Genomic DNA, 13,005 nt, shown 5'->3' with positions numbered 1-13,005 from the left:
GAGGATGAGTCTGCCCATTAACCATGGTGAGGATTTGCTCTCCGTATGATAGAATCTGCAGCTTGGGTTTGATCCGTTCTTACCTATAAATTTATTGAATAGCATGCCAGCACCCACTGTCCAAGCCCACACATGAAGAATAGTTACTTGAGCAATGAGGCAGCAGGCTGCTGATGCCCAAGCACATTTCAGTCTGGCAGCAAAGATGAGGGAAAGAATACAGAACAAGCAGGAGGGGAAATGATGGCCTCGATATTAACCCCCCACGACAGGCAGGAAAGTATCGGGGGGGGGGGGGGGGGGGGGGATAGGATAAAGACTTAACTATGGGGTACACGTCCCCGACACGCCACACTTGCGCCCACTGCCTTTTTTACAGTGGTGAATATCATGGCATCCACAGTGTAATTGGAAGCCCAATTTAATATTCACTGCTGCTGCACGGGAAACCCGGCAGTGAAAGGGAGGCAGGAGCCTTTATCAACACACCTTGTGGGCCAGAAAGAGCAGGAGTGCTCCCCCCGCCACGATCGCCAAACTCCCCCCCCCCCCCCCCCCCCCCACTCCAACCCCAGCGGCCGATCTCTCCCCCTTACTGCGATGGCCGATCTCTCCCCACCCCAAACCCCGGTCGCCGACCCTCCCCCCTCCTGATTGCCAGGAATCATCTCCAAGTGTCCCCGGCTGCAGCCTCCTAGAACATAAGAGCATAAGAAATAGGAGCATGCTCCTCGAGCCTGCTCCGCCATTCAATAAGATCATAGCTGATCTTCTAACTCAATTCCACTTTCCTGCCCTATCCCCATATTCCTAGATTCCCTTAGTGTCCAAAAATCAAATTGATCTCAGTCCTGAATATACTCAAAGACTGAGCATCCACAGCCCTCTGGGGTAGAGAATTCCAAAGATTCACAGCCGTCTGAGTGAAGAAATTCCTCCTCATCTGGGTCCTAAATGGCCGACCCCTTATCTTGAGACAATGACCTCTAGTTCTAGACTCTCTAGCCAGAGGAAACAGCCACTCAGCAGCTACCCTGTCATGCCCTCTAAGAATTTTATACATTTCAATGAGATCACTTCTCATTCTTCTAAACTTCAGACAGCGTACTTCAGATTCTACTCAATCTCTCAACATAGGCCAACCTTCTCATCGCAGGAATCAATCAAGTGAACCTTCACTGCACTGCCTCTAAGGCAAGTATATCCTTCCTTAGGTAAGGAGAACAAAACTGCGCACAGTACTCCAGGTGTGGTATCACCAGAGCCCTATATAACTGCAGCAAGACCTCCTTACCCTTGTACTCCAACCCCCTTACAATAAAGGATAACATGCCATTTGCCTTCCTAATTGCTTGCTGTTCCTGCATGTTAACTTTCTGTGATTCGTGTACAAGGAACTCAAATCCCTCTGACTACCAACATTTCTTAGTCTCACACCTTTTAAAAAATATTCTGCTTTTCTACCAAAGTGGATAATTTCACATTTCCACAAACTATACTCCATCTGCCACCTTCTCGCCCATTCACTTAACATGTCTATATCCCTTTGCAGCCTCTTTGCGTATTCCTCACAACTTACTTTCCCACCTACTTTGAATCATCAGCAAACTTGGATACATTACACTCGGTCCCCTCATCTAAGTCATTGATATATATTATAAACAGCTGAGGCCCAAGCACTGATCCTTGTGGCACCCCACCAGTTACAACCTGCCAACCCAAAAATGACCCGTTTATTCCTACTTTCTCTTCTCTGTCCGTTAACCAATCCTCAATCCATGCTAATATATTACCCTCAATCCCATGAGCCCTAATCTTATGTAACAACCTCTTGTGTGGCACCTTATCGAATGCCTTTTGAAAACCCAAATACGCTACATCCACTGGTTCCCGCTTATCTATCTTGCTAGTTACACCTTCAAACACGATTTCCCTTTCATAAAACCGTGTTGACTCTGCCTAGTCATATTATGATTTTCTAAGTGCCCTGTTACTACGCCTTGGTAATAGATTCTAGCATTTTCTCTACTACTGATGTCAGGCTAACTGGCTTATAGTTCCCTGTTTTCTCTCTCCTTCCTTTCTTGAATAGTGGGGTTACATTTGCAACCTTCAAATCCATGGGGCCATTCTAGAATCTAGGGAATTCTGGAAGATCAAAACCAATGCATCCACTATCTCTGCAGCCACCTCTTTTAAAACCCTAGGATGTAGGCCATCAGGTCCAGTAGATTTATCAGCTTTTAGTCCCGTTAATGTTTCCAGTACTTCTTCTTTACTAATCTTAATTACTTTTAAGTTCCTCATTCTCATTACATCCTTGGTTCCCCCTATTTCTGGTATGTTTTTTGTGTCTTCTACTGTGAAGACAGATACAAAATATTTGTTTAATGTCTCTGCCATTTCCTTATTCCCCATTATAATTTCTCCTTTCTCTGCCTCTAAGGAACCCACATTTACTTTCACTAATCTCTTCCTTTTTACATTCTTGTAGAAGCTCTTACAATCTGTTTTTATATTTCTTGCTAGTTTACTCTCATGTTCTATTTTCTTCCTCTTTATCAATTTCTTGGTAATCCTTTGCTGATTTCTAAAACCCTCCCAATCCTCAGGCTTACTATTTTTGGCAATATTGTCAGCCTCTTTTTTTAATCTAATACTATCCTTAACTTCTCTAGTTAACCAAGGCTGGATCACTTTTCCTGTGAAGTTGTTACTCCTCAAGGGCATGTATATTAGTTGAGAATTAGGAATTATTTCTTTAAGTGTTCACCATTGCTTATCTACTGACATATCTTTTAATCTAATTTCACAATCTACCTCAGCCAACTCGCGCCCCCATACCTATGTAATTGGCTTTATTTAAATTTACGACTCTAGTTTTGGACTTAACTACATCGCTCTCAAGCTCAATGTGAAATTCTATCATATTATGATCACTCGTCCCCAGAGGATCCTTAACTATAAGATTACTAATTAACCCTGTCTCATTGCACAATACTAGATCTAAAATAGCCTGTTCCCTAGTTGGTTCCTCGACATATTGTTCTAGAAAACTGTCTCGAATGCATTCCATGAACTCATCCTCCAAACTACTTTTGCCGATTTGGTTTGCCCAGTCTATATGAAGATTAAAGTCCCCCACGATTATTGCACATTACCCTTATCCATGCTCCTCTAATTTCCTGATTTATATGGGGCCTTGGTTGAACGTCTCATTCAAAAGACAGCACTTCCTTCTCATCTCAACGGGCTCTTCTGTCCATTTCTTGTTGTTTCCATAGTGGTACTATGAGTGTTGCCTCTCCCTGTTCCTCAGGTCCACTCAATGGATTTCAATGACATCTGGCACCCTGCCACCCATCCCTCGGGAGCTGTGCTGCCTGCCCTTCTAGCTGCTACCCAGATGTTGCCTCCAAACTCCAAACCCAGTGGCCTTGACTTCTTGTTGGCCTTTAATGTGGGCATTGAAATTCAGGGCAGGTTAATGCGCTTCTCCCAAGAGGCCAACATCCCGAAGAGGTAAGATTCTGGCACTAAATTCAAACATCGGTGCAGCAATTACTAGAGTTGTTGCCGAATAGATCAAAATATGTTGTTTAATGTGTTCAAAGAATCTTCTTTTCAATACTGTTGCATGTGGAACAACTTTACCCTTCTTTATCTTGGCTACTGCTTTAGGATAAATGTCAGCAGAAACAGTCGAATTGTTTTAGTGTTAGTTTTGGGGAAGGGAGCAGCCATTTGGCTCCAGATTAACAGAAAGGATAGACATGATTTCTGTTAGCCCTAATCTACCTTGAGGTTATTGTTTTTTCTAATATTATTTGATGCAGTAACCTACACTTAAATATTGATATCTACCATTAAATATTGATATCTACCAGCATAAGATAAGAATTTTTAGGACAGGAAAGGATAGATTTTGACCGTGCAATAGTGTAAAACGGGTGACAGCAAATTGGCAGCCCGGTTTACATGTCTCCTGATTTTTATTTCCATTGAAGTCAATGGTAATAAACATTCGGAGAGATGTAAGTCGAGCTGCTGATTGTACAATAGTGTAAAACAGGTGATAACCAAAGTCAAAATCAACCCTCCTCTCTGTTGTTATAGATTAACCCCTCATCCCTTCTCACCACATACTTCCATATCTTTTCCCTCTAGATGTACACATAATTCCCTTTTGAACCTTTACACTACACATTTCAATGCCATTCCTTGGTAATTCATCCATTACATTGCTAAGAAATCAGTATTATGCTTGACAAGAACAATATACAATTGGAGTGAATGGGAAAAGGTCCAGTAAATTATAATTTGGGGTTTTTGAAAAAATATTTTTAGATGGGCCATAGTTTATCTGTACTGTAGGCAAAACTAAACAAAATAAAAAGTGGACTGGATCAATAAATGAAAAGTCGTAGAGGGTAATAAAACAGCATAAAACTCTCGAGAGAATACATTTTAACCCCTGGGTAGAAGCTACAAAAAAGTGCTAGGTTTAATTACCATTCATTAAGAGCATTTATATATACCTAGTTCTGGGGAATAAAGTGGGGCAGGTGGAGCATGTTTCAGTGGGGGAGCATTTGGGGAACAGTGATCATAATATCATTAAGTTTAGAATAGTTATGGAAAAGGACAAGGAACAATCAAATGTGAAAATACTAAACTGGAGGAGGGCTAATTTCAGTGAGTTAAAAAAGGGATCTTGCCCAGGTGGATTGGCAGGCAAAATGGAATTGAGCAATGGGAAGCCTTCAAGGGAGAGTTGGTTTGCGTACAGAGTAGACACATCGCTATGACGGGGAAAGGAAAGGATCCGGGGAAAGGAAAGGATCCAAAGCTAGAGCTCCCTAGATGACTAAAGATATAGAGATTAAAATGAAACAGAAAAAGGAGGCTTATGATGAATGCAAGGTTCATAATACAGCAGTAAACCAGGCTGAATACAAAAAGTACAGAGGAAATCTAAAAAAGGGAATACGAGGGGCAAAGAAAGAGTATGAGAATAGATTAGCAGCTAACATAAAAGGGAACCTAAAAGTCTTTCATAGAACCATAGAAAAGGTACAGCACAGAAGGGGGCCATTCGGCCCATCGTGTCCGCGCCGGCTCGAAGAACAACCAGGTGCCCATTCTAATCCCACCTTCCAGCACCTGGTCCATAGCCCTGCGGCTTACAGCACTTTAGGTGCAGGTCCAGGTACTTTTAAAAAGAGTTGAGGGTCCCTGCCTCTACCACCAATTCGGGCAGCGAATTCCATACACCCACCACCCTCTGGGTAAAAACGTTTTTCGTCGTGTCCCCTCTAATCCTTCCGCCAATCAGATTAAATCTGTGTCCTCTAGTTCTTGAGCTCTCCGCTAGGGGAAACAGGTACTTCCTGTCTACTCTATCTAGGCCCCTCATAATTTTGTACACCTCAATCAAGTCTCCCCTCAGCCTCCTCTGCTCCAAGGAAAACAACCCCAGCCTATCCAATCTCTCCTCGTAGTTGCAATTTTCAAGCCCTGGCAACATTCTTGTAAATCTTCTCTGCATTCTCTCCAGAGCATTTACGTCCTTCCTATAATGTGGTGACCAGAACTTCGCACAATACTCCAGTTGTGGCCTTACTAGCGTTTTATACAGTTCCATCATTACATCCCTGCTTTCGTATTCTATACCTCGGCTAATAACGCAAAGCATTCCGTATGCCTTCTTTACAACCTTATCTACCTTTACTGCCACCTTCAGGGACCTGTGCACATGCACTCCAAGGTCTCTCACTTCCTCTACCCCTCTCAATATATTCCCTTTTACTGTTTGCCCTCCCTCAGTGCATTACCTCACACTTCTCCGGGTTGAACTCCATTTGCCACTTTTCCGCCCACTCCACCAACCCATTGATATCTTCTTGGAGTCTACAGCTATCCTCTTCACTATCAACGACACGGCCAATTTTTGTGTCGTCTGCAAATTTGCCAATCATGCCCCCTACATTCAAGTCTAAATCATTAATATATACCAAAACAGCAAGGGACCCAACACTGAGCCCTGTGGCACACCACTGGAAACGGATTTCCATTTGCAAAGACATCCATCAACTTTTCCCCTTTGTTTCCTGTTACTGAGCCAATTTTGGATCCAATTCACCACATTTCCCTGTATCCCATGGGCTTTTACCTTTCTGACCAGTCTGCCATTGTCAAATGCCTTACTAAAATCCATGTAGACAACATCCACTGCACTACCCTCATCAATCCTTCTTGTCACTTCCTCAAAGAATTCAATCAGATTTGTACGGCATGATCTTCCCTGAACAAATCCATGCCGACTATCCCTGATTAAACCATGCCTTTCCAAGTGACAGTTTATCCCATCTCTCAGTATTGATTCCAATAGTTTGCCCACCACCAAGGTAAGACTGACAGGCGTTTCCCTTGTACCCTTTTTAAACAATGGTACTACGTTTGCAGTCTTCCAGTCCTCCGATACCTCCCTTGTATCTAGTGAGGATTGGAAAATGGTCCTCAGAGCATCCACTATTTCCTCCCTAACTTCCTTCAATAGCCTAGGAAACGATCCATCCGGCCCTGGTGACTTATCAACTTTCAAGGATTCCAGTCCCTCTAGTACTTCCTCTCTCGTTAAGTTTACCTTATCCAATAGTTCACACCTCTCCTCTTTAACTACTATGTCCGGATCATCCCTTTTTGTGAATACAGAGACAAAATATTCATTTAAATCCCTACCCGCATCCTCTGCTTCTACACACAAGTTACCCTTATCATCCCTGATAGGTCCCACCCTATCCTTAGCTATCCTCTTGTTCTTAATGTACTGATAAAACATTTTTGGGTTTTCTTTAATCTTACCAGCTCATATTTTTTCATGCCCTCTCTTTGCTTTCCTTATTTCCTTTTTTACGTCATCCCTGTACTTTCTATACACTCCTCTTGGCTTTCTGCAGTATTTAGTTTTCTGTGACAGTCATAAGCTTTTTTTCTCTGCTTTATTTTGCCCCGTATACTTCTAAACAACCAGGGGGCTCTAAATTTGGCAGTGCCACCCTTTTTCTTTGAGGGGACGTGTCTGCACTGTACCGGTACAATTTCACTTTTTAAGTGTCTCCCACTGGCTTGCCACTGATTTCTCCTCAAGTAGTTGTGTCCAGTCCACTTCTGCCAAATCACCTCTTGGTTCTGTAAAATTTGTCTTCCCCCAATTTAAAACGTTTACTCCTAATTTAACTCTGTCCTTTTCCATAATAATGTTAAAACGAACTGAACTGAGGTCACTATCCCCAATATGGTCACCCACTGTCACTTCACCCACTTGCCCATCTTCATTTCCCAGGACTAAATCTAGAATTGCATCCCCTCTTGTTGGGCTTGTCACGTACTGGCTAAAAAAGTTCGCCTGGACATTGATCAAGAATTTTGCACCCTCTGTGCCCCTCACACTGTTTGAATCCCAGTTGATGTTAGGGTAGTTGAAGTCCCCTACTAGTATTGCCGTCTTATTTTTGCACTCAGAAATTTGCCTACATATTTGTTCTTCTAGACACAAATCTATTATAAATACATAAATAGTAAAAGGGTAGTCACAGGAAGCGTGGGACTGGTTAGGAACAAAAGAGATCTTCTTGTGGAGGCAGAGGGCATGGCTGAGGTATTAAATGAATACTCCGCATCTGTCTTCACTAGAGAAGAGGATGCTGCCATTGCAGCAGTAAAGGAGGAGGTAGTAGCGATATTGGGCAGGATAAAAATAGATAAAGAGGAGGTACTTAAAAGATTGGCAATACTCAAAGTAGAAAAGTCACCCGGTCCAGATGAGATGCATCCTAGGTTACTGAGGGAAGTAAGGGTGGAAATTGCAGAGGCTCTGGCCACAATCTTCCAATCCTCCTTAGATATGGGGATTGTGCCGGAAGACTGAAGGATGCAAATTTTACACCCCTATTCAAAAAAGGAAAGAGGGGTAAACCTGACAATTACAGGTCAGTCAACCTAATGTCCATGGTGGGGAAACTTTTAGAGACAATAATCCAGGACAAAATAAATTGGCACTTGAAAAAGTATGGGCTAATAAATGAAAGTCAGCATGGATTTGTAAAAGGAAAATCATGTTTGACTAACTTGATTGAGTTCTTTGATGAAGTAATGGAAAGAGTTGATGAGGGTAGTGCAGTTGATATGATTTATACGGACTTTCAAAAGGCATTTGTTAACAAAATTAATGCCCATGGGATTTAAGGGACAGTGGCAGCGTGGATACAAAATTGGCTAGAGAGCAGAAAGCAGAGAGTAGTGGTCAACGGTTGTTTTTTAGACTGGAAGGAAGTATACAGTGGTGTTCCCCAGGGGTCAGTATTAGGACCACTGCTCTTTGGACTTGTGTATAGAGAATATAATTTCAAAGTTTGTAGATGACACTAAACTCGGAAATGTAGTAAACAATGTGGAGGATAGTAAACAGACTTCAGGAGGACAAAGACAGACTGGTGAAATGGGCAGACACATGGCAGATGAAATTTAATGCAGAGAAGTGTGAAGTGATGCATTTTGGTAGGAAGAATGAGGAGAGGCAATATAAACTAAATGGTACAATTTGAAAGGGGGTGCAGGAACAGAGAGACCTGGGGGTGCACATACACAAATCTTTGAAGGTGGCAGGACAAGTTGAGAAGGTTGTTAAAAAAGTATATGGGATCCAGGGCTTTATTAATAGAGATATAGAGTACAAAAGCAAGGAAGTTATGCTAAGCCTTTGTAAAGCAATGGTTAGGCCTCAGCTGGAGAACTGTATTCAATTCTTTATGAAGGTTGTCACGGCCATAGAGAGGGTACAGAACAGATTTACTAAAATGGTGCCAGGGATGAGGAACTTCAGTTGTGCGGGGAGACTGGAGAAGTTGGGGTTGTTCTCCTTAGAACAGAGAAGGATACGGGGAGATTTAATCGAGGTGTTCTAAATCATGACTGGTTTAGACAGAGTAAATAAGGAGAAACTGTTTCTAGTGACAGACGGGTCGGTAACCAGAGGACACAGATTTAAGGTGATCGGCAAAAGAGCCAGAGGCGACATGAGGAAATGTGTTTTTTTTAGGCAGTAAGCTGTAATGGTCTGGATTTGAACCCATGACCTTCTGACTCAGAGGCAAGAGTGCTACCACTGAGCCAAAGTTAACACATCCCTAGCTAGCAATCAAGAGCAGAAACCCTGGCCATTTTTTTCCCCCACCCACAGTGATCCAGGGGTATTAAGGCCAACTATATGTCAGTGTATATCTGAGCTTGCAGCTCAGGATTCATTAAATAGACCATGAGTAGTACATATCAGTACAGTGTACTGCACGGTTGTTTCTGCCCAAAATATAAATCTGAAATTTAAAAAAATGAACTTAAGTATTATAGTAACTGACTAACTATAATTATAACACATTCCCTAGCCCACTGCAGCTGTACCCATTACCACCATAAAGAAACACACACCCGTATTTAAGCATATTGTAGTTTGCAAGTAGGGATAACTCCCAGCAATTACAACTCAAAAACATCTTGAAATAGAAATGAAGGTGCGTTATTTTAAAATGGCTACAAAGCTTTGTAAAATTACTATACTTACAATAATTACAATGTGAATTTCTAAAAAAAATAGGTACAGCCTTTGTAAAAATATATTGACAAGCCAGCTGGGCTTTCAAAATAGAATGAAGTCAGCAGGACATCCACAAAATTGTTCCATCGCACACTGATCTGGTCTCTGCACTTCTTCCTGCTGGAGGTATTCATATCATTCCATCTCACTTTCTAGCCCAGTGTCCATTAGCCTTACTCTTCTCCTTACCTCTCTATGTTTATAAAATTCACCCTTACACCTGTAATTTTGATGACAAAACTCAACAGTTGCCATTTTGGTCTCCAATACACCTAAAACCTCTCATCCAGATGGCTTTGGCTCCTTCACTTACAGACCTACAACACGCTATACATGACTCCACACATAAATTAAACAGATACAGAATTTCTCGTAGTCTAGGATCAAGCTACCTACTCTAAGCAAAGGTGCCAGAGAACAACCAGCAAGGAGAAAACCAAATGGGGAAGGGAAAATAAAGATCACAGCATGAAAGTCATGTAATTGTTGAATCTGTGTTATAAAAATACCGTTTTCCAATTTCTTTTTGCTGTTTATATAAAAAAAACTATAATTTGGCTCCTGTGACACCCAAAATTGGAACAAGCTACTAAACATTTGGCTTGGCAAGTAAACAATTTCAGGGAGCCAATAGGCACATTTTGAAAAATTAGGTTCAAAGCCCTAGAAACAGAAACATTAGGCCTCAACAACTTGTTAATGGCCTTTTTATTAACATCCAGGTTTCAAGCTGTACAGGTGTAACTAGCACAACTATATTGGAGGATCGTTTTCCAGGCATGGCACTGATTGGTGGCCATAATGAATTAGTTAGTTCCAACTGGTGCATATTATGAAGCGAGTAAGTGATGGATTTTTGCAAGTTTATCAACTTTCTCCCCTCCCTCCTTGAATGCACCAACTCTTTATTGGGATATGGTTCCACAAGAGACAGGTAACAACTGGCACCATGCCCAATTTTTTTTTATTATTCATTCTTGGGATGGGTGTGTCACTGGAAAGGCTGGCATTTATTGCCCATCCCTAGCTGCCCTGAGAAGGTGGTGCTGAGTCTTCTACTTGAACCACTGGTAGCTGGTTTTGATACAACCGAATGGCTTGCTAGGCCACTTCAGAGGACAGTTAGCGTCAACCACGTTGGTGTGGGACTGGAGTCACATATAGGCCAGACTGGGTTAGGACAGCGGGTTTCCTACCTTAAAAGGAAATTAACGAGCTGGTTGGGTTTTAACGATAATCCGACAGCTTCATGGTCACTTTTACTGATACTGGCTTTTTATTACCAGATTTTTATAAACTGAATTCAAATTCTTTGTGAGTGAGTCTTGACAGAGAAAATTGAGCAGGATATTCAACCATTATCAATCCCAATCCTGCTGTCACCTGACAGGAACCCTGACCAATTTTTCCTTTCTCTAATTCAGGACATGGAGGCCAATCGTAACAACTTACCAACACAGTTGCTGAAATTAGCAAACAGCACAGCCTGGGATTAATTGAAGCTGGAACCATCTCAGTCTATACGGCTTCACTATTGACTGGAAAAATCTGCTGAGCCATCAGGGAAGTAACACTAATCTTTCATTGGCCAGTGATCAGAGGGAGACCGTTTCCTTTAACAGGATTACTCAAAAACTTTCATCATCACAGTTTAAAGATCTATCTTAATAAATTGATAGAAAAAAATCAGGACATGGCATTTACTTTATATAGTGCTAAGAGCACCACCAAAATATTTTGTTGAAATAAGTTGCTTTCTCAAGCACACAATTGCAACGGTTGTGTAATGGATGTATCTACAACAACAACTAATACAGGTCAGGTAACTGCCTTGAATACGTAGGATAAATATTCCTATACTATTGTCAAAAAAATATACTGCAGTGTTAATACAATGAAACTGATGTATTTTTAAGTCGTCAGCTCTGAGCAGTTTAAGGAACATCTATTGAAATACTTTTTACAATGAATTGAACAAAAAGTGTACTACAATGCTTATATTCGATATCAGGCTTAGAGGGGCACAATATACTTCAGAGAATATTCAGCAAACAAAAATGAAAGCGCATCAACCACTTATGTTTGACTGTCACTGCAACAAAAATGACGAGTGACTGCGCTACCTCTTTTCCTTTTAAGTTGGAAGTTCTGCAGTGAAATACCACAAAAACACGACAATTTCCACAAATGGAATGGTTTCCTATAAATTGAATGGGCTGATTTCCAATATTTCTTAAATACACACAGCAACTTCCAGTTTTACCTAAATGTGTAGTCATGTGTTGGTGAGTTTTACCTAAATCTCCAGCTGACTGATTAATGCCTCAAGGCTAGCCAATCACAGCAGGGTCACATGACTCTGCATAAGGAAAAATAACCAATTACTAAATTAATATGGTCACTCAATAAGCAGAAGATATAGAATTGCAACAAAACACAACTTCATTACAGAAAATATTACAGGCTAGTTCTAATCAAATTCCTCACCTGCGCCTTCACTTTTTCCATCATCCCCTATAAGAGGGACAGTGATCGATGACGTTACACCATCTGACTGCACTGTCGTGTAGACCACGGGCAATGACTGGACAACCACAGGTATGTGCTGGAGGTTTCCCATTTTGCTGGGTAAATTGATTGATGGCACAGTATGTATAACGTGCAGAATCTGCTGGCCTCCAACCCCTTGGGACGAGGCCAAGATGGAGCCTGGTGATAATACTGCTGGGATGGCTGAAGTAACATTGACTGGTCCCCCAGATAAGAAGTCCGAAGAAGAATATGAAGAGACTGCTGTTATAACTGGAAGCGACGATGAAACCAATGGCGCTACTGGTGAGGTCCTAGATTTGTTTAAGGACAAATCAACGGGTTCTGTCTGTGGCTGGTTATCATCGTTTGAAAGTAGCTCCTCTGGCGGTTCCATTTTAATGTTGCTTAGTAACACTGGTGCGTCTGTTTTTAGATCACTAAGCAGCATAGACGATTCCATTTTCACATTATTTATCAACATAGGGACAGCTTCCATTCGCACGTATTCAGAAGCTTGGACTGACTGTTAAGAAAGAAGAAGATTTTTTAAAAATATTCAAATGTAAAACTTTACATTTATAATATAGTTCAGTCACATTACAATGGGTGCAATTTATTGATTTGTGCCATTGACTTCAAGCATATAAGAGACTCTAAAAATGGATTGAAAGAAATGTTAACATTTTGGCATCAGTACTATCCCCAAACAATAGAACAGAAAAGCTTGAAATGTCAAGATTACTGTACTGCTGGGTAGACAGGAGTGGAAAAGGAACATTTTTGCCCTTGAAGCAACACAGATTTATGTATAAATCCTATAA

The 13,005-nt window shown here is 41.4% G+C and overlaps 1 protein-coding gene across 5 annotated transcripts in view; it reads right to left on the bottom strand.

Moving 5' to 3' along the window:
• klf8 (Kruppel like factor 8) overlaps positions 1-13,005 on the bottom strand; it is a 194,958-nt gene that overhangs the window by 65,545 nt on the left and 116,408 nt on the right. For all 5 annotated transcript variants that reach the window (XM_067996980.1, XM_067996978.1, XM_067996979.1 and 2 more), the window contains one exon: positions 12,140-12,707. In XM_067996980.1, the coding sequence (XP_067853081.1) occupies positions 12,140-12,707 (568 nt within the window). The remainder of the gene's footprint in view (positions 1-12,139; positions 12,708-13,005) is intronic.

The sequence above is a fragment of the Heptranchias perlo genome, chromosome 15 (genome assembly GCF_035084215.1).
Source record: "Heptranchias perlo isolate sHepPer1 chromosome 15, sHepPer1.hap1, whole genome shotgun sequence".
Classification (NCBI taxonomy): domain Eukaryota; kingdom Metazoa; phylum Chordata; class Chondrichthyes; order Hexanchiformes; family Hexanchidae; genus Heptranchias; species Heptranchias perlo.
This window is presented reverse-complemented; position numbering and strand designations above follow the sequence as displayed.